The 22725-nt window shown below is 35.2% G+C and overlaps 1 protein-coding gene across 1 annotated transcript in view; it reads right to left on the bottom strand.

The window, feature by feature from the left end:
* LOC136797887 (ATP-binding cassette sub-family C member 4-like) overlaps window positions 1–15058 on the bottom strand; it is a 38232-nt gene extending 23174 nt beyond the window's left edge. The window contains exons 1-14 of the mRNA XM_067054469.1: window positions 14864–15058; window positions 14545–14656; window positions 12935–13055; window positions 12004–12219; window positions 11603–11692; window positions 10874–11037; window positions 8211–8336; window positions 6435–6687; window positions 5753–5863; window positions 5230–5280; window positions 3599–3640; window positions 2981–3172; window positions 1983–2077; window positions 607–693 (exon numbers count right to left, since the gene is read on the bottom strand). Of these exons, the coding sequence (XP_066910570.1) occupies window positions 607–693; window positions 1983–2077; window positions 2981–3172; window positions 3599–3640; window positions 5230–5280; window positions 5753–5863; window positions 6435–6687; window positions 8211–8336; window positions 10874–11037; window positions 11603–11692; window positions 12004–12219; window positions 12935–12988 (1481 nt within the window). The 5' untranslated portion in view covers window positions 12989–13055; window positions 14545–14656; window positions 14864–15058. The remainder of the gene's footprint in view (window positions 1–606; window positions 694–1982; window positions 2078–2980; window positions 3173–3598; window positions 3641–5229; window positions 5281–5752; window positions 5864–6434; window positions 6688–8210; window positions 8337–10873; window positions 11038–11602; window positions 11693–12003; window positions 12220–12934; window positions 13056–14544; window positions 14657–14863) is intronic.
* Between the last annotated feature and the right edge of the window lie 7667 nt (window positions 15059–22725).

Raw genomic sequence — 22725 nt, 5'->3', positions numbered from 1 at the left:
TAAAATTGATGAGTAAGCAAACGGTATCACTCTTATTTAAAAGCAAAACCTTTAATCTCTGGAGGTCATAATCTGAAAAAGAAAAGTAACTAAACAGTCCCCATAACTCGAAGACGCACAGGGGGCACAAATTTGTTCGAGTTAGGGAATTTCTGAGAAATCAAGTAGGGTTTATAAGGTATTTTTCACTGAAGCGATAAGAAAATTTGTTCGAGTTAAAGAGACATCGATAAAGGTTAGAGTTAAAGATGTGGTAGGGACAATGTCACGATACCACCGATGGCAAAAGATTGATCCTGTGCCTCAAAAATGCATGTCACGTGGAGGTAGAATTGCCTCACAAAATATGAGCAAAAGAAAATAGAGTGAAAAAAAGTTAGAGGGGATCCTTTTTTCGGTATTTTCAAAGAATTATGATGCCAAAATGTTCACCAAAGATGCCAATTCATATTCAAATTTCAAGTCAAGTGGATGAATATTTCAAAAGTTTTCAGGGGCAACCCCAAAGATGCTCGAAGTGTTAAGTTGATTTAGTCAGTTAGAAAAGGAGTACACTTTTAGAGTAGATTCAAAATCGAATTCTTTAATTGGCCGTTAAAAACTTACTTTTCGAAGATATGTCGAGCAACTTTGTTATCGACAGCTGAGAGTGGGTCATCCAACAGATAAACATCAGCTTCACTGTAGATGGCCCTGTAAAAAAGCAAGAAAAATTCGCAAGGTTCACTTCATCAAGACCAGTGCGCGCTAATGACGACTTACTATTGGTTCAAAGTTTTGAGAAATTTTAAAGATTTTTGTGTCGAACCAACAGGAAACCGTTATCGGAGCGCAATCAGTCCTGGTGAAAGTAAGGCAACAGGGACATTTGCTCAAATATACAAAGCAGGCGCGCCTCTTATGTTTGTTGGCTAAGAAGAATTAGAAGAATCAACAAAAGAACTTGTGCTCGCGCGGCTAGAACTAACGGTCGGGCATCGAACATTGTCCGACCCAAACAGCTTGTATCCGACACAAAAATCATAATTTTCCCAACCCTGATCGGACATTTTGAAATTTTAAAAACTTTATTTCGAGCCTTGTAGGAGACAGGAAAAGCTGGACAAAGTTGTTATTTCTTTAGTTTAAAAATACTGTGTCAGTAAATGGTAGGAGATCCGTTAAAAATGAAGTCTCGTAAAAATGTTGACTTCCCTATGTAACAGGGGGGGGGGTCTTGCAGTTACTCCTTGACACTATGTGGAGTAACTGCAATTTTGGAAATTTTGTACAGACACCACCACCCTTGCAGTTATTCCATAGTGTACTAACTGATTGGTGTATACCACCCCCAAAAATGCCAAATTTGGCAATTTTTTCACTGAATTCCTCATTTTTGATACCATTTTATTGGGTACGTCTTATTAACGACCGTTCAAGAGTTAAATATCTCAATCATTTTCCAAGTTTGTTAAAATATCTTTCATGCCTTGATTGAAGAAAAAATTTTGTGATTTTTTTTTTGACTTTTGAAAAAAATGTTTTGAATTTTTTTGCTTCCGGAATTTTTAAGAACCTAAAATTTTAAGTGAAAAATTGAAAAATGTGCTCACTTAGTACACCATATCCTACCAAAATCGACAATTTTGGGCTTAGGCACCACCCATGTTGCAGTTAGTCCACTGGTGGAGTAACTGTTTTCCCAAATTTTGGTTTATATACCACCACGATAGTAATTGTCATAGTGTTTATATAATAACTGCATGACCCCCCCCCCTGTATGTAAAGAGTTAAGGGTGTCTCACCTAAGACAGTTCACACTAATTTTGTAAAACAAAAGCGTTTCAAAGATGATAAACAAATCAATTTTTACGAGTTTTAAAACCGTTTTTATAACAAATTCCCTTTGTTACAGACATTCAAATGTTAGGGGTTGCTATATAGGAAAATTGTGCTCTAAAAACAGGAGAAGGAGACAAGAAATAAATAAGAAGTATAACAACCTTGCCAAAGAAATTCTAGTTCGCTGTCCACCACTCAAAGTGGCTCCATGTTCTCCGACTTGTGTTTGGTCGCCTTCATCAAAACTCATCAAATCCTTCGAAGATAAAATCACAATAATCATTTTTTTTATAAGAAACAACTATATAAGAACTTTAAGAACAATTTAAGAACATTTTAAGGCTTTGCGGAATCTAAAACATCCGATTTCTTAGGAAGATTGATACAAAAATATTCGCAAAATAGTGAAAAGATGTTAAGAACATTTTTAGGCTTAAAACTCAAAAAGTTAATAAGAACATCTGAAGGCTTCAAAAATTTTGGATGTTCTTATTAAAAAAACGTGCATCAGAATTTTAAGGACGTGCAATTTGCTATGTTTCTGATGTTTTCATTTCTGTAAAAAGTACCGTAGTAAGTTGGTCTAATTAATGTCGACATCGCTCGTCTAATACACCTTTTCGACCCTAGTCGCGCGCACAGGCTCGTGCCAAATAATTATTTAATTAATCCCCTAAACTCGACCCAATCCTTTTTTGACACATTTTTCTATTGATCACCTATAGATGCGAAAAAAGGACTGGGACGGTTTTAGTGGGATAAAGCGGACAAAAAAATGCCCGCGCAGCAATTGACGGCTACAGTCAAAAGAGTGTATTCCGACATCTTTCTTCAGAGCTGGGAATAGTAGGAAGATTGGAATGTATAAGAAGAGTGTCGGAATTAGATCAACAGACGGTAAATGCGTTGCCAAGTTTGAAATTCTTATTTTGTTGTTTGGTGCTTGGAAGAATCAACACTACAAGGCAGTAGGCACTGGAAGTGGTTTGCGGCAGGGAAGTACCACTTTGCTCGACGACGTTAAAACACCAAAATACCATCGTCTGTTTAAGTGAGCAAAGGCGATATAGAGCGGTACATCAACTACCGAATTCATTTTGTGTCGCTCTCCAAAAATCAACTCACTATTCATAAGAGAAATATTTTTGTTGAGACTCACCGGAGCAAGAGCACAGGACATGATCACTCTCTCGTAAAATTCCTTCTTGAAAGGCTTGCCAAAGAGGATATTTTGTCGTATAGTTCCTGCAAATACCCAAGGTTGCTGAGCAGAATATGCGACGCGGCCGTTGATGGTGACAGAGCCCCGATGAACAATCAATTCGTTGAGTAAGCTCATTAAAAGTGAAGTCTGCGTGGAGAAAAACAAAGGATATGGATTAGGTAGTGTTGGTTTGTATTTTGTGGCAAAAACACAATAATGATACGAAGCGTAAAAAAAATAATTTTGTGATTTAAGTCTGAGAAAAACAATCAGTTCAGACTCATCCCGATAGAAACCACCCCGGTAGAAACCACCCCGATAGAAATCATCCCGATAGAAACCACCCCGATAGAAATCACCCCTTTCCGTTCCGAAAAAATATGATTTTGTCTAGATGAAAAAAGAAAACTTTCAATCAAATATTTTAAAGGAATTGATCCGTCAAAAAGCAAAGTTCTTTCAAAAAGAAAGGTTGAAATTTGAGCGTCTCCAACAAATTAAGATTTCCAGCGGCAGCCAATTTAAAAGACACAAAAAATACAAAAATTGGAAGCCAGAGAAAATTTGAAATACCTTTCCTGTACCCACTCCACCAACGACAAACACTAAATTGTTCTGAAAGAAAAAACAAACACATAGCAGTCGAACCTCGATAAATAATATTACGGATACGTAGTTAAGTAGTTCATGTTTTCCCTGGTCCCTAGCCAGTACCTTCCCACAAACAAATTTTTTATCTGTTTTATGGCAAAAAGTAACAGACGTTAAATCGCGAAGAAAAAAGCGGTTTTCGTCTAACAGGCTAACTGGTCCCCTGAGAGAAATATTTATCGGGATTCATCTGCCGTAGGTTCTTAATGAATAGTAAGTCCCGAGGTATACCTCCATATTTATGCCCGTGGAGCACATCATGCTTGAGTTTTAAGCCCGAAATGTAAAGGAGTACGAAAGAAATGTAAAAGAGTACGAAAGAAATGTAAAAGAGTACGAAAGAAATGTAAAAGAGTACGAAAGAAATTCCGAATAATGAATTCATCAGCATAATAGATCTTTTCATTACCTGGCTCGTTTTTGAAATTATTGCCATGGTGTTTAACTCCCAGCGGATTTTATTAAAAATCCCTACTTTCTATTCATGAAAAAACCATTTAATGTCTCAAGGGATATGATCACCATGGTAATTGTTTGAATACGAAGCAAGTGATGTTCGTGACGTAATTTATGAAAAGGTCTATCTTGATCAGAAAAATTTACAACGAATTGGTATTTCCCATCCAAAACGCGTGATGAGCGTGATTATTACACAACCGTCGATTGAACGTATAATATTATCTGCAGATTTCGGACTTGGCACAAAAAAAATTGAAGGCAGAAGATTCCATCAGTCGTCTTCAAAGTAATAAATAAAGGATGACCCAAAAAGAATTTTGAACGTTTAATAGCATCCTTTACCAAAAGAAGTTTTGGTTGAACTCAATATGGCAATTAGTACTAGTAATCGTATGGTTTGGAGTGCAATTAACGATTAATCACGAGTAACAAGGGAGAAAGTAGTAATTTGCACGAGTCCGAAGGACGAGTGAAAATTACGGTATTTTCTCCTTTGTTACGAGTGATTAATCGTTAATTGCACGACAAAACATACGATTCCGAGGTAATCGTCAGTAAAAAAGTCTCTGACACAGGACTTGGGAGAGAAAAGAATAAGGGGACAAAAGTATCCCCCCGCCGAAGAGTGCAAAAAGTGGTAATAGTGCAATTAACGATTAATCGCACTCCTCTAAACCAATCAGATTCGAGTAATTTTGCACGGCTAACGATTACTAGAATAATAGGATAACCTAACTGAAATTTCTAGGTTCCAGTTTTCTCAATTTTAAAGCTTTTTAAAAGTCAAAATTCACTCTTCAAGAAGTGTATGAGTCATGCTTTCACACAAGTGGACGAAGACGATGGGAGTTCAAATGAGATTAATTTGTATTCACTTTCAAAATAGAGTGGTCTCTGTAACTGGAACAGCAAAGTTGGGACCTGTATATAGATCGAATTCGATCGAGAGCAAACTATAAGGATGCAAGCTAAACGAAAAGTGGATGTAAGGGAGCTGTCTTGATAGAGATTTAAAGAGCCGATAAGTAAGACAAAAAGCAAAAATAATAATATACCCATCTTGAGTGTCATTCAGAGAAGAGAATGCAACCAACCTTTCTATTGGCAGTGAAGGACACATCTTTTACTGCAGGCTCCTTGTCGCCCTAAAAAAGTCGAAAAACGCGTACGTTAGTGTTTTTTTATGGTAATAATGTCTTTGAGCATTGCTGGGTAGTGAAAGAAAGGGTCCAAGTATAGGAAGTTTGGGGATATAAAAGATCAAAGAAGAGATAAGAGAATATTAACCTTATCTGGTGATGTCGCATATCAACCACTGACCTTTATATACCCTGGACAAAGCTTCTCAATCCCAGCCAAGCAAAATCTTTGATCTGAGTTTTTTGAAAATTAGGTCTACTTTTCCTCAAATTCTTTTGATGATGTAGCGGCGTTAGACGTTAATTTTTAGCATTGCAATGGCTTCTCCTTGGGTAACAATTCTAAAAAAACTCCAATCAAAGATGGCAGATATTGCTTGGTCCAGGGTTATATAAAGGTCAGTGATATCAACAGTCACGAATAACTAGACAGCGTAGTTAGATGAAAAAATTATAGTAATGTAGACTGAATAATTACCTTATTCCATGAAGCATACAAGCGATCACAGACGACGGACGGAGAAGAGGGTGTGTTGACAGGTAATGGTGGTGATCTTAATGTTTTCATCTCTTTCAGCATCAGAAATTTCTATAAACATTTCAGTTTTGAATTATAATAACGTATATGATTACAATAAGCACAAAACAAAAGAAAGTCCGAAAAGTTTCATTCTGACATCAAAAATCTTGCAGTAACAGATGAAGTGATCTCAAGTAAAATATATGCTAAATTTCGTATTTTATCTAAAAGTGTTTTACAATATCTCTAAATAAAAAGAGTCAGATTCGGGACGTATACAGGACGTAAGAGATGCGTCTTTCGGACTGGAAAGGTTAACTTTCGTTATTGACCGATCCATATTTTCTTCCCGTAAAACAATAAATTGAATTCATCTCGCCTTACTCTTATTTTCACTTGGCTAAAAGAAGTCCCCTTATTTTGCTCCAAAAAGCCTGATTTTAGCCTATATTTACCTTATTTTTGGGTTTTCATAAGTACAATTTCCAACCCCCCCGGCAATTAGGTCCCCCCCGTTTATTGAAATTTCAAAAATTTTCCAACCCCCCCGTTTATTCGAATCCCCCCGTTTATTTGGCACCTAAGAGTATTGTATTCATCACAAAGTATGAAAACCTGAATGTAACTAATTCATACGCACCTGTATTCGTTTGCAACTGGCTTTCCCTTCAAACCAGCCTTGAACACCAAGACCAAAGAAATACGTCACTTCCATCCTTATAGCGAAAAAGATAGACATGGTACCAGCAACCATAGCAACGGTGAGGTGACCATCTCCGTGGTGATAAAAAGTAACAAAGGTTGCCATGGCGACAAGATAAGGACTGCAACCGTACAACGCATTGTTGAAAGCTCTCATTAATTGAGCATTCATCACCTGAGCCGATTCTTCCCTTGAAAGTAAATGAAAAATAAAAAATTGAGGATGGCGCAATCAAAAAAGTGAATCAACCTGTATACTTTCCAATGAAATAGAACTCCAAAGGGCTAGAAGCGAATATTTAACCTTTCCCAGGTAAGAAAATGTGAAGCCTTTAAAATGTGCGCCGTATTTTTGATGACGTATTGAATCTAGCAATTTCTTTGTTTTTGAGTCGTACATTTTTGAAAATCTGGCGGTAAACTTTCCTTTAAATCCAGTATTTCTGTAAAATCCACGCGGACCACACTAGGCCGCGCAACTTAGGTAGGTAAGGGTGTATTGGCTTCAAATTCTATCTAGGAGATTCACTCCTAGCCCTTCGGGCTTCTATTTCATTGATACTCTCTTCTTTAGCCTGCGTTTATAAACGTTTACTTTTTATGTTCACTCAAATTTAATTAATGTTCAGTAGTCGAAGCAAAGTCTTTCGATGAAACTCTCACAAAAATTTGAATTTCCACAGAGAATTAGACCCGGTAGGTTTCGAACACTATATTTATTTGTGTCATGATTCCAATTTTTTTTTCTTCTTAATTTTGAATTTTATTTCCTAGTTCTACGTATTTTACGCAATTTAAATATAGTAACGTTTTAATTTAATATTTAATTAATGCAAAGGTTTCAGATCAGGTCGAATTCTGTGAAGGAAATCTGACGTGACGTAACGGAATAACGTGATCACTGATAGCAATCGGTAAAACCAAACGAAACGTCGCTACAAGATGAGGAGGGCACGAGAAATGTTACTTTAAAATCAGAGCCTCTAAAACATTTAAATTCCTAACACCTAGAACAATTGGAGAACTCGTGAAAGTATTCCAAGCATCATTTATTGCTCTCAAGAAACCAGGACTTAATGACCAATTAGATTCATCAAAATTAATTTTATTCAAAAATGGAGTGACGTACTGTAGATTTTTATACATTTTCTTATGTTTTTAAAATGTTTTTAATTCGATTTTTAAATCAGCCCCGAAATAACTTAATTTTCTAGATGTAGATAAAAATTTGTAAATTTGATAGAACACTTGTATTTCTATAAGCTTGAACATGGTGATAACACCCAAATAATATCGCTTGATTGTTTTCAAAATTTAAACTTGAAAAATGGCTTCAAATTATATGCCCCTTAGAGCCTCAACAATGCATTTCAAAGAAATTACAAATTTTACACCTCGAAGTTTGAATGGTCAATTTTTTTTTAATTCTAGATTTTTAAATCCCTGTTTTTTTTTCGTGATCAAATTTCCAAAACATCCTCCACTTGTGGGCCAATATGACTAAATCAAGTGGTTTTCAAATCTAGGTAATTGAAAGGCTTGCGACGTCCATTCTTGGACCATGTTACAAACGTACATCAAGCCGAGCCATCCCATGGGTTAAGAATGACGTCAGTGTCAAAATAAACCAATCGAATGACTTTATTTCGTTTCAGAAAGTAAGGGAACCATACCATATATAAAGGAGTATCAATTATAAGGGGCTAAGGCATACCTTCGAACATTTTTCACAAGTGTAGAGTATGAATCCTCCCAAGTGAACATCTTTGTGATTTGCATAGAAGCCAGGATTTCACTCATCAAACTCATTCGTTTGTCCGTCTTTTTCACTGTTCGCACCCTATCAAAGAAAGAAACGCAATCTTGTGCATTATTCAAGAAAAACTAACCCTTAGCATCTTTATTTCATCGGGATCTTTAATATGATTTCTTTAGAGGATGAGAATTTTACAAAGGCGCATTATACGACCAGGTGTAAAAGATGATTTGAAAATAAGTCATAGCTTAACAATTCCTCTGGACAATCTCAAATCAATGTCGCCTAAGAAAAAGTTAATTTTTTTGAGGAAAAAGTGGAAAATTTACATAATTGGCCATATAATCTTCATTTTTTATCTAAAAAGGTTGAAATTTTGAGGGTTGGTCATAATTGATGGCTTATACCCAAAAATGAAAAAAAAACTTGAAAAAGGTTTGTTATTTGAGGTTAATATGACAATTTATAGACTTTTGTTTACCTCAAAATATAGAGACGCTTATTGAATTATTGGGGAAAAAATTATTAGGGAGTCATCAAAAAGGCTTCAAATATCAAGCTTGTTTAAAAAAGGTTAGAGATTTCCCACAAGGAAGGTGCAATTCATGAGGTTAAAAAAATGGTAACAAGTAACCTCAAATTCTTAACCATATCTTCTGCTAGCATGTGTATTAAGTTATGGGACAAAAGTAAAATGATACTAGAAGCTTAGATCAATAGGGTTTTTATGAAATTGACAATCTTTGCTCTAACGTAGGGTTAAAAATTGAGGTTAAAATTAGAACTCTATGTTAAGGAATGTGAGAAATTTGCTTCTCTAATTGACCTAAATAGTTAACTATTCTATTAAAGCTACAGGAACAAAATTACTTTTTAAAAGGTTTCATAAAGTAACTAAGCTAAAAATATATGAAATAGACCAAAAAGGTTCTTAAAATGAGGTTAAACAACCTGAAAAAGTAGGATGTTTACCTTATACCTTCAAACTTAAACAACTGAACGAAAAACGTTTAAGGTATACTACGATAAAAAGTTAACCTCAAAGATTTTTAATTCAGACTTAATTAAGACTTAAGCTTTACTTTTAAGCTCAGTATTGATATCAAAAACAGATTTATAAGTCATTAAAGTATACAACAAAGAATTAAAAAACCCTATAAGCCCAATTCACAAATAACCTCACTTTTGGTACCCAAACTAAGATATTAACCTCATTTTTTCTACTTTACCTTGCTCCTCAACCATTGAATAATGGATCCCACTATTTTTATCACACAATTTTCCTTTTTTATGAGGTTATCTGAAAGCTTAAAATCAACCCCTTTCTCAGGTACTTGTGTCCCTCTCAAGTTAATTACGAGGTTAACCTCACTTTTTATACCAAAAATATAATTTTTCATGTTTAGTTGTTTTTGATAATAGGCTAATGTTTGTCTGAATCCAAAATTAGACTGAAAGATCATTGTTAACCTCACAATTAGGGTGTTTTTGTGAAATAACCTCAAATTTTACACCCTACTTGAAATGTTAACCTCATTTTTTCTAGCCTACCTTGTTGCCCAATCATTAAATAGTAAAACCCAATCATTTATTTTTACTTTAACCTCACATTTCATACCAATTTTGGTCTATCTTTAAGGACCATTAGGTTAACCTCAGTGCAAGTTAACCTCATATTCTTAACCCTACTTTGACCAAGAATATCTCTTTAAATTCAACACTTAACCTCTATAATGTATATATCATTGTGAACCTGAATAAATTTTGAGTTAGCATGTAAAGTAGCAAATAAAAATAAGTTAACCTCATTTATTTATCCTTTGTTAAAGTCAAAAAAGTTCTTTTGAAAAAGTTAGGCGATTTTTGGGGGTTTTGACTTGAGATGGTCCCTCTTCGAATTCTTAAATTATTTAGCATTATTTAACCCTCCTAAGAAAATACCTTTTTATGCTGGGGCCTCTTTATGCTGGGCCCTCATTATGCTGGGCCCTTTTTGTGCTGGACTCTGCTTATGTTGGCCCCTTACACACCAGTGACAAAAAAAATTAATGCCAAAAGGGCTGACAAGGTACCTAGAGGATCAAATCACGCCATTTCCCTTGAAAAATACCATTATTTATCCTTCCTTGGAAAATACCTTAGCCCACGGCCCTTTATATGCCAGGCCCTTTTATGCCGGGCCCTTTTCATGCCGGGCCCTTTTTTTATGCCGGGCTCTTTTTATGCTGGGCGCTTTTTATGCCGGGCCCTTTTTATGCCGGCCCCTTTTTATGCCGGGCCCTCTTTATGCCTGGCCCTTTTTATGTTGGGCCCTTTTTATGCCGGGCCCTTTCACACCAGTGACGAAAAAAAATTAATGCAAAAAGGGCTGGCATAAAAAGTGCTGACAAGGTACCTAGGATCAAATCACGTCATTTCCCTTGAAAAATACATGACACGATACAAAAAAAATGGAGAGATTTTCTTTTAAAATATGAGGAAAATAGAAAATAAAAAGTAGAATCTGTATTTTTCCAAAGAAGAAACCTATATTCCCTTTGAAAAATATGGATACATGAAGGAAAATGTAAAATTATCAAGATAAAATGAAAAAGCTAACTAATTAAGTATAAACAAATTACCTCATATAACCAAAGAACCGCCCAGCCACTGATAGTATCGGTACAAGAACAATGAGAACACCCACGCCTGCTAAACAGGAAACGCCCAATTCACGCCACAATAAATAAGTGGACACACCCAGCAAAACAGGCGTGATGACGATGAAGTAAACAAAACCAAACATCTATTGGAAAGAGAAAACATGCTTTTATGATGGTAAAATAACATGCAGCTTGTGTGTGATACTTTACTAATACCATCATTGGTGGTGGCATAATATTGAGAATTCGAACAATTAAAATTTTAATGAATGACCATCCAGATATTTTGTAAATATCTCAAGTGAAAAAGAAGGGTGTTTTACTTCAGAAAAAATTGTCCTAAATTGAAAGAGAATCAAATTTTAAGGTAATTGAATTCACCAAATTTGCAAACATTTATTCTCAGGCAAAAATAAAAATATGTATGTAGTGTTTCAGGAATGCGGGTGAAGGAAAAAAGCTCTCATGCAGCCGGCCGGAAATCTTTTTTTTTGTTGCCATTTTTGATAACTGAAGATCATTGAAATAGAACTTTAAAGATAACTTTTATGTACAAGCACAAAGCCCTGAATACTAATGTATCAACTACAAACGAAGTCTGCGACCGGGTCAGAAAATTATATTTTTTCACCTGCCCGGTTTCCAGAAACACTACATTTTTTTATTTTCGCCTTATCACAATAATGTCTTATCTTTTAGATACATTACCTCTTGTATTTTTTGTGAATCGGTTGAGAATAGTGAGATGACGTGGCCAGATGTTATTGTGCTGATGGATGGTTCACAAATTGTCAATGTCTATAGTGTAAAAACACAGGGTATCTTTTATTGCGTACATTTAACACACCTTTTTTGGTGTCCCAACTCAGCTATGGTCAGTGGAGAGAAATCTTTTTGTACACTACTTCAGCTTAAAGAGATATTTTAGAATCTAATACGATAAAAATAGAGTAAGGCATTTAAGGCTGAAAGGGAAACTTATTACACTTAGTGTTTATTTTTTTACTTTTTGGTGCTATTTTATGCTTCTTGTCCATGTTCATAAAATTGACTTGAACAAGTTGAATTTAAAAACTTATAAAGGTTTAACTAATAATATGTAAGACTACCTTTTTGTAAAGCATACCAAGAACAGCACTTTTCATATTCACACCCAATAATTCTGCTTTCAAGAAAGAGTTTTCCAGCAACATCCAAGTCAAAATAAGTGATGCAGATAACCCGCCAGCCCAATAATAAACTTCTTTGTGTTCCCAAAACAAAGGTTTAGCCATCTCCTCTAATAACCGTTGGAGCAAGTACGCTTGTGAGATTTTTGACAGGTCCTGTTTTGAAAAACATTTGAAATATTATACACACCGAGAAGGTGCTGAAATCTAAGGATAAAGAATAATAGAGTTGCTTCGTGGGTAGATTCTTTATCTTGACGATTTATGAAATTTCAGTTTACATTTAGGTCATTTTGAAATGATGAGTTAGAAAGGAATTCGTATTTATCAAGCTTAATAAGATAGAACGAGACAGACGCAATGAATCACAAAACATCTTCTTTCGAATGACAATAAACATTTTTAAGCCAGCAAGTTTTGAGAAAGGTTGGTCAGATGATGGCAAACCAACAACCAACCTTAGCGTGACAGACAAAAAATATGAATTCTTTTAGTAAAGTTAGATACTAGTCTGAGTAAAGAAAACGATTCAAGTTAATTTCATACTCAAAATTTTATGGCATCATGGCATTCCATGGATAGATAATCTTCGGTTGAATCTTTGTAAAGTAAGATAACCCCAAAAACGGAGGTTTAGTTTTTTCGAAATATCTTACTCAAAAAGCATAGCACCGACGTCAAATTACTATCAACTTAAACGACTTAAAAAAAGTCAAAATTTACTTTTCTCTTTATCTTCATACAAATACCCTGAGTATCAGAGGTTAAGTTTTCAAAAAATATATTAACCTCTGAAGACAAATAATAGAAATTTTATTGCGCATGTGTCAATCTAATGACTGTAGAAAAAATCAACGTAAAAACCACTTACTAAGATGAGCAGAAGACATGTGATAGCAAGCATTCTGGGCCATACCGCCTTCATAAGAGCATGAAAAAAGTTTGGTCGTCTCCCACTTCTCTCACTAGCCTGTACTTCATTTTTCCAGGAGCTGAAGTAAAAAAAAGAAAGAGAGAGTTTGTAAACGATCGAGTTATCTTCCACCTTTAAGCAAATCAGAATGTGGGATATTTGATAACAAATATCTCTTTTTTAGGGCATAAAGGAAGTCTTATTTTAAAACAAGTGATACTTTTATGGACCTACCTGGTTATGCATTTAACACATTTATAATTGATATCTACGTGACGTGACCATTAAACAATCATTCAGAACACAAATAGTGACGATCTATTAAAATTAGTCGTTTGTTTCTTATAAAAAAAACGTTTAGAAACCAAAATTTCTTGCTCTTGAAATATTCTTTCATATTCAAGACTTCGTGAGCAAAGACATGCATCTATCTTATCAAAAAATTGAGTAATTTGGCTAAGAACATTGATTTATGCTTATTAATAGTGATTCTTATAGATAAAGATGCGTTTTTGAGCTGAAAAATTATTTTTTTACAAAAATCTGCTTGGGCCATCTTTTACCTACTTTCATGCAAAAAATCAGAAAAAAACAATGATTCGATATTTCAAAAAGTCCAAAAAACCCTTTTTTTGGCTGTTTTTTAGCTGAAATTTACCCCAAAAAATTGTTTCCAAAAATCGAGCTCTGTCACATTCGAGGGTTTATAGTTATGCATCTTTGTGCAAAATATCATAAAGAATGAATGAAAGAGCCAATCTCGAGAAAAGCTAATACCTAAGTAATTAATAATGTGCTTATAAAAAAATATCAAATTTGGCCAATTTTTTCATAAAAACATGCCAAGCAACCAAAATTCCCAGTCTAAACACACATATTCTTCAAAAGTAAGCCCTCATGAGCAAAAAAAACATCTATCTCATAAAAAAATTTAGTAATTTGACTAAGAACATTGATGTATGCTTATTAATAGTGATTCTTATAGATAAACATGCGTTTTTTGAGCAAACAAAATTTTTTTGCAAAGATCTGCTTGAGCCATCTTTTACCTATGATGGTACCCTATATTCATGTAAAAAATCAGAAAAACTTAATGATCCAATTTTTCACAAAGTCAAAAAAACCGTCTTTTAGCTGTTTTTTGGCCCAAATTTGCCCCCAAAATTTTTTTTTCGAAAATCGGGCTCAGTCACAATTTGCCCACCACCATTTTACACCTTTGTATCAAAAATCAAAAGATTCCTATGATTCAATCCTGAGAAAAGTTGGTAACAGACAAACGAACGAACGGACGAACAAACACAGGTTAATTTATAGGACCTTCACCGGGTAGGTCCAAAAATATAAATGCCAAATACATAATCAATTGGCTCTTTTTTAGATAAAGTAAAAAGCCTTTCAGAAATATAATGTAATTGAAAAACAAGTAATTGAACATAACATAAAAAATCAAAATGTCGGAAAAATCAAAATATAATAGCCGCATTATTTTTCACCGTTCAACACATAAAGAATCAAACAATATCTCCCCAGGGAAACAAAAATAAAAATTTTTGAAGCAAAATAACCTGTCAAGTTGACTAGTTAGATATTGGACAGAATCATCTTTTGAAATCTTCAAGACATCTTCTTTTACTATTTTCCTTTTGAAGCCTTTCCAAGAATTTTGGATTCAAATACCTGAAAAAATAAATTTATAAGTTATCAAACTTGCTCTGTTTGCTCCACTTCCACAAACAAATAAATTGTTGAAAAAAAGGCAAATTGGCCAAAATATTTTTAGAAAGATGATGTGTTTTCCTAACTACATTATGTTTCTACACTCTCCCATAGAGGGAGAAAATAGGTTTTCACTTGACAAGATAAATTGTTGATAAATATACTTACCAAAATAAGAAGCGAGACACCAAATTGACGTTCTTTCTTGGATTCAAAGACCTTGAAGCATTCTGTAAAAACTCCATTTTTTTGTATGCGTTAAATATTTTATTTCTTCTACAGTGTCATAAAGACAAGATATGTATAGTAGGGGGCAACAAACCTTAAAGGTCCTGTGACATCTTTTATGCAGTGCAACCAAACCTGGTTCATTTCAAAGAATGAAGTATTTGAAAAGTTTTTTCTGAGGGCAGTTTGCTACTTAGACCTAGGAAAATCTTTTAAGACTCAAAAACAGACGTCACAGGCCCTTGTTCCCCTCCTCAAAATTTGAAGAAACAAAACTCAACCAGACTCAACCACTCATGTCACCATAAAGAGGACTTTTTAGTAGATTTCCAAACGTAACTTGAGTAAATCCACTGGAAATGACGTCAAAACGCAAATTATTATCAAAGTAGGATTTCCAAAATGACCAAGTAAAGAAGGCAAATTCAATACGAGGAGTGATTTAACAGGAGCTTTGAACATCTGAACCCAAGCATCTTCCTAGTACTATACACTTTGTTTGTCCGTCCGCACTTGGAGTATGCTCAGTTGGTATGGTCACCTAAGCTTCAAAAATATGTTCATTTGATCAAGGGTGTAGTACAAAGACGCGCCACAAGATTCGTACCTACTTGCAAAGATATGCCCTACGAAAAACGCTTGTGCATACTTGGCCTCCCCACATTTGAATTCAGGAGACTCTTTTGTGATATGGTCCAAGTATACAAACATATCCATTACTATGATAAAAATACTCTCCCAAGTAAATTATCGACTCAAACACGTCCGAATAGGAGGCACAATCAGTTAGTGGAAGTAGACCTTCGATTTGTGAATGCGTCTTTATGTCACATTGAACAAAAGAAAATAGCAAAAGAGCAAAGGAATTATCCAAAGCCACCATTTCGCAACCATGGGGAATCACGATTTTACGGATACGGGAATCCTCATATCGAATAAAGCATCTTCTGAAAATTTTATTTTTCTCCAGAAATGCAAAAATGAAAAACAAAAAAGCTTTTGTTTTCTGATTGTCTTTTTATTTAATCTGCCATGAAGTGTTACAAAATTCCTTACATATAGAAAGACCTGGAAAGACACATTCTCCTACGAAGAGGCTTCAAAAGAATGATGCAGAAAAAAGTTGTTAAAAAAGTATGTCATTTTATCATAACAATTTCGTAAACTACGCCACAACCACGGAGCGCTGACTTTTAGTTTTCACTCGTTTGGTTTCCGTAATAAAAAGAAAGTTGTTATTGTGAACTTTGAACATGTTTAAAATCAAGGTACTTCCACTAACTGGCAATGATGAGCTAAGACCAAATTTTGGTAAAGATGGATTACGAGGAGCACAAACCAACTTGTTTTTTTTACAGGAGTATACCCTGGTATACCAAACTGGAATAGATTACCCAGATATGTTATAGAGGCAAAAACTGTCAAAATCTTCAAAGTAAGACTCAAAATGAAGTGTGGAAAAAACATCAGAAAAGATTTGAGACAAGACAATTGTAATCAAGATCCGGTTCTCAGAGGCCCTTGTGTGCCTTGAACTTGCATACATTATAATAATGGATTCCGAGGGGCACAAACCAACTTATTTTTTTACAGGAGTATACCAAACTAAAATAGATTACCCAGATATGTCATAGAGGCAAAAACTGTCAAAATCTTCAAAGAAAGACTTAAAATGTGTGGAACAGTGTGGAAAAAACATCAGAAAATATTTGAGACAAGACAATTGTAATCAAGATCCGGTTCTCAGAGGCCCTCGTGTGCCTTGAACTTGTATACATTATAATAATGATATAATAAATGGTATGGTGACCCCCGTCTGTGGCTTGTGCTACAGAAAAACACACTCGCTCCAAACTTCCTGCAAGGATTTTTTTGTGAAGGGAGGTTTTTGTAAAGATGGAACATCATAAATGGAATATCTGGAAAACTACTAAAGGTTAAAAGATGAATGACCCCAAATTTTATTCTGAGGATAAGGGTTATTCATTAAACTTGGATTGACATTTTGTAAATGAGTTTGAAATTTCGACTGACCTCCTTATCATGATAAAAAAAGTAAAATATTGGCTAGATATGTTTTTGTAAACTTCCCCAGTGTCAAATCAATGTTGAAAATGTTTCCTAAATATTTAACCCCAGAGAGAACCTAATTATTGAGAAAACCCCCATTGGAAATCCCCAGTTCAATAAACCTTTTTGCCTTTCCATCTGCCATATTGAATTGTATGCAAAAATTATGGTGGCCAAATTGCCGTGGTGAGATTGCATTGAAAATATGCAAAACCTATGCAAAAAGAAAGTATTATGGTGAGCAAAGGTACAAAAATAATCCTTATTCAACTGACTGTAAATTATTCTCCTGGGAATAGAACCGTCAAATGATAAAATCAAAACATTGATCTGAACCCCCTGATTTATAGCGGCTTTACTAACATGTTGCTCTTGACCTTGTATATCAAAATAGGGGTTTTAATATTTTTAAATTTCATCACTTTTATAATTACTACTGTCAGTTCTGGTCAGTTGGCGTGTTTGAAAGTTTGATGTGTGTACTCCATCTTCGTGGAATTTTTTAATGACATGAAAACAGAATATGCTACCGTAACTGTATAATGTCGACACCCCTCGTCTAATTCCGACACCCTTTTTATCAGCTGAAATTTATAGAAAGGTTGAAACTGTTTTTCTTTGCTTAGTGGTCAGAGAGGAATAATCCTTTTTTAATCAGTGATTTAAGCTGTCATATTATTCCTTTCTCTAAAACCAACTTTAAGAACAAATTTCTAAAAGGCTTTTGTTCTTCTGTAAATATTTCTTTTTGGATTAAAAAATTCCATCTTTTATTGCTCTAATGATTATATCTTTATAAGAACTAAAATAAAAACAAACCTTCCCCTGTGATGCAATGAAGATACCGTCAACTGCTCTAACTTGGAACGATTGGTCGAAACATGGGACTGGTTGATATCTGGCCTGTAATTTCACTTACTGTTAAATCTCTTGACAAAAAGTTTATCAATCATACTTCTTCATTCCTCTTAGAGTGCATAGACACTCCCGTGTGTTCCACTACGGATTTTTTTCATATTTCGATTTAGTTGGTGCGAAAGAGAATTTTATCCTGTTTTTTTTTTAATACGCCGTTCATTAACTCAAATCAAATGACTTTGGAGGTTCGGTGAAATGGTCGCCGAATTGCCGTCCCATGTTTTGTCAGATAGTCCCAGTCAGGACCTCTTTGGTCTTTTTTAACATTAGTTCGGATAGAATAAAAACATACCTGATCAACACAACCAAACCTTCTGTCTTGCGTTTACTCTTTCCTTCACAACAACTTTCGTTTTTGCTTATGTAGGTTTTAAAATCCACAAGTAATGAACCTCTTATAGCTTTATCTGAATAAATCTGGTTGAAAACCTGCTATCAGGTTTCATTCCGTACGTTTTTTATCCCGATAATTAAAAATTGGAACTTTCCCGTGGGCGCGATTGGGCGTACCGCCATCGCGAAATATTTTTCGTGAAAATTTACCGTATTCTAACGCTAATATAATCTAGATAGGAAACAAATATTAAATTTAATCTTTTTTTGCTCGTATTACTAAATTTCAAGATAAAAAGAGCTATCTACGAATTATTTTCTTTAACGGGCGTTGAATCGACATTGACATATTTAATGATGTCATAATCAATGCCGTGCATATTTTGTCAGCGTCGTGCATATTTTGTCAACATCTTTTTCATTGGATAAATACCACTAAAATATACAAGACAAGTAAACATAAATTTATCGCCCGCGAGCACGGCTTAGCTAAGCGCACCTCTCTTATTCATTATCTAAGAATTGAAGCGGGCAAAGATTACCGCGCGGCTGATAGCGGACGAAGGTTTTTTTGAAGATATTTTCAGTTATAATCCAAGGTAGAACAAACTAAACATAGAAAGGGGGTATTTTTTAGTGCTTTATACGATGATCGCTATTTTTTTTGAATTCTATGTTTAGATTTTTCTACCCAGCTCCGTTGCTATGTACGCGCGCCCTGTTGCTAAGACCTTTGCTTGAAATCGAAAGCGAAACCAAGATTATTTAGCGCACACTGCCGTTTGCGTAATATCGATAAAGTGAAATGAGGTCCTCTGGATAGTCCCAAGTTAGAGCAGTTGACGGTAAGACATAGGCGGCAAACAAAAATATGTTCCATTCGGTCGGTAGTAAATTTTGTCGGATTTTTAAGATCTAGTAAATCCCGATGAATCAAGTCGGCAATCAACAGAATCTTATGCCGCCATCTTTAATTTGTCAAACTAAAAATCGCAAATGTGTTAACCTTAAAGCAGCCCTTATTTTCGGCCCCCAGGGTATTGGCACTACCGCGTTGCTGACTTTTGACATGAAAATTTCAATACAGTAAGGGTACATGAAAAAACTTGAACGGGACTCAATGTGGGTTAAGTAAACAAAAAATAATGATTCAATGATTCATGCTCCGTTCGCCTGTGCCTGCCATTTTATGGGAAAGATCCGAACCTGCAAACAGTGCACAAAAAAAACGATTTTACCAACTTTCCGAATCGGGTTTTCTTGTAACTAAAAACAGTCGGTTGGATATGGACGACCAGAATGGAACATATTATTGATATTGCGCCATAAGATGCTTTTTTGTCTTTTTAATCTTTGTGCAGCTAAACTTGCATATGTTTAGCATATTTTCCAGCTAAATCCAACCACGGCTTTTTTGTTCCTGTATTTTTGCATTTAATTCAAGATGACGCCATGGCGGATGAAAAAAAGGCGAAAAGGTCTATTCCTGACGACGACAGAGCCTCGCCTGAATTCACGCATCTTGCGATCTTGTCACCCGCACTCAGAATTTTGAAACTTGAAACTTTGGGGCAGCTGAAGTATAAATATCAAGAAGTACTGTACCTTTACAATAAGTGATAAGACAATCAAGCAGTATCAAGGTAACGGTACGTCAAAGCTGCATGTGACACAGTTTAGAGTAGAGTTAGTCCTGTTTCAGATTCCCCTCCCAGTCGGCCCAAGTTGTAATTGCGCCGGTGCCGTGTTATCTAACCCTAACCTCCAAACAGCTCTTAATGCTCCACAAATTCCACGCATGCGCTCTAAAGGGAATGGTTCGTTTTCGTTTCATGGTTATTATTTTTGGGGTATTTTTTTCATTTAAATATTTTATTACAGCATATGATTACAGTCGTACCACATGAAAAAACTATCGAATTCCAAGGTTGGAAATTGACCACTTCCCCACCTGGAAAATTGCTAAATTCCAGGGCTGGTCCAGCCCTGGAATGTTCGGAATGTGTTGACGCCTCTTCCAGCCTTGGAAAAATTACTTTTTCCAGTGTAGGAAAAGTGCTTTTTTCACACCAGAGAAGATACACAGTCGGAACTAGACGATGCTATCGTCCGTATAATGTATTATTATGATATAAGATAGTTTGTATATTATTTAAAACGTAATATGTTTCGCGGCGGATAGAGTCTGTGATTAAGACAACAGCTACCCCCGAAAAAAATTCCCGTCTTCACGTTTGTTCCTCTTAGATGAACCTCGTCTTAGACTATAGCATAGTCTAAGTCGGAACCACTACATAGAAATGGCAACTATTGCCTTAACGGGAAATATTTCCCGAACGGGAAGGAGAAAATAACCCGGAAAGAAAACTGTTTCCAGATTGAAAATTTCATCACTACTTTTTTGTTTCCCGTTTTGGTCAAGAACTTTTCATCGTCCCCGCCCGAACGGGAAATAAAATTTTTGTAAACAAAGCAGATTTTTGTTTCCCGATCGAGAAAAAGTTTCCAAATAGGGAATTTATTAATTGGAAATGTAGACTAGAGTCTACTTCTGGCTTTGCTTTTTGATGATCTTTGATATGACGCTGAGTTCAGTGAAGTAGACTAGAAGCATTTGACGAGGTTGCCATTTTGAAAAAAAATGTTTGTGAAAATCCAAATAACAAAAAAAAACTACTTGGAGTTGAAAGATGTAATAAAAAATGAGAAACAAACTGTAATCCCTTGTTCTCAGATAAAAACATTGCTTCATACTGTTTTTATCTTCCAAAAACAACTAAAAACTGGAGGACTGCTTTACAGCCCGCCTAAGCAAACGCATGTTACCCTATACTACCGGGCGGGGGCCACTTAATCGCGCCATCCAGTCTATCAAAAAGCTTTAAGTGGACCCCGGGCTTATTGGGAATGGGGAAAGTAGAATTAAGAAGCGATTTCCCGGTGGATATTTATTTTCCCTCCTTTACAAGAGGGACAAGTTTTAAACTTTCCACAGGCATTTCCGGAGTGCAGCTCAGAGGCCACTTTCCCGATCGGAAAAAAACTGGTAAACTTCCCAATTTGGAAAGTCTAGCTATTTCAAAAAGTTTTCCACCTTCCCGTTGTGAAATATCTCCCGTTAAGGCAATAGTCAGTCAAGAACACCTTCAAATTAGCCTATGAAAGGCTGATTAGCCTATCATAGGCTATTTAGACTATTTTATAATTATATAGACTATTTAGCTGAAAATCGATAAAAACCTCGATTTCTGACTAAATATAAATAGTCGCGTCTATTTTTCACCATTACTTCATTGCCCAAAGCCAAAAGAATCTTTTTCACTTAAACTGATATAACATTCAATTTTGGAAACAGAAATATAAATAAATTTATTATCCATCGGCTAACTAACCGATTATAGGCTAATTTTCAGATAATGAAGTTCTGCTGAATCGACAAAAAAGCCCGATTTTCTTACCCTGCGCATGCGCAGTACCAAAAAGTGGAATATTTCCAGAACCAAAATTGACCCAAAGTCAAAATTTGTCATGAGCATTTCTCTGACAATGAGAAACCATGTATTCCTTAGAGAAGACGCGACTATTTATATTTCGTCAGAAATGGAGGTTTTCATCGATTTTCGGCTAAATAGCCTATATAAAATAGTCTAAATAGCCTATGATAGGCTAATCCAAATTTCAAGTGACCCCATTTTTCTTATCTACTCATCCCTCGGGCCATGATCATCAAGAGGTCCTGTCTGGGAAATATATAGTGGTTGGAAAATTTTCAAAATTTTAATAAACGGAGGGGGGGGGCTAATTGCCGGGGGTTGGAAATTGTACTTCTAAAAACCCCCAAAAAGGTAAATATTAGCCTGGAGATCCATGCTATGAATTCTTATTTTATATACTGATGGCGAAATATATAGCATAGTATGGACTTAGACTAGAGTCTACTTTTGGCTGAACTTTGCTCTTTGATAATTTTTTATGACGCTATGTCCAGTGGAGTAGACTAGGAGCATTTGGCGAGGTTGCCATTTTGAAAAAAAAAATTAAAAATCCAAATAACAATAAAACTACTTGGAGTTGAAAGATATAATCAAAAATGAGAAACAAACACAATTAACAGATTTGCAATCCCTTATTCTCAAATAAAAATATTGCTTCATACTATTTTTACCTTCCAAAAACAAGGACGGGTCTCCTGTCTAGGTAAATATAGGCAACTTTGAGTTGATGATGTAATAAAAAATGAGAAACAAACATCAATAACAGATTTGCAATCCCTTATTCTCAAATAAAAACATGCTTCGTACTGTTTTTACCTTTCAAAAACAAGTTAAATCTAAAATTAATAAGCGCGGGGGGGGGGGAGTTGGAATAAGAATGTACTGGAGACGTTGATTGTTGATTTTGAAATAATGCATTAAAAAAATTGGGAGGGGGGCGTTTATTTGGCACCTAAGAGTATTTTCAAAATGAGAAACATTGTAATG

This window comes from Clytia hemisphaerica, unplaced genomic scaffold, assembly GCF_902728285.1.
Source record: "Clytia hemisphaerica strain Z4C2 unplaced genomic scaffold, Clytia hemisphaerica genome assembly, whole genome shotgun sequence".
Lineage (NCBI taxonomy): Eukaryota > Metazoa > Cnidaria > Hydrozoa > Leptothecata > Clytiidae > Clytia > Clytia hemisphaerica.
The sequence above is the reverse complement of the archived record's forward strand: the minus strand, read 5'-3'. Positions and strand labels throughout refer to the sequence as shown.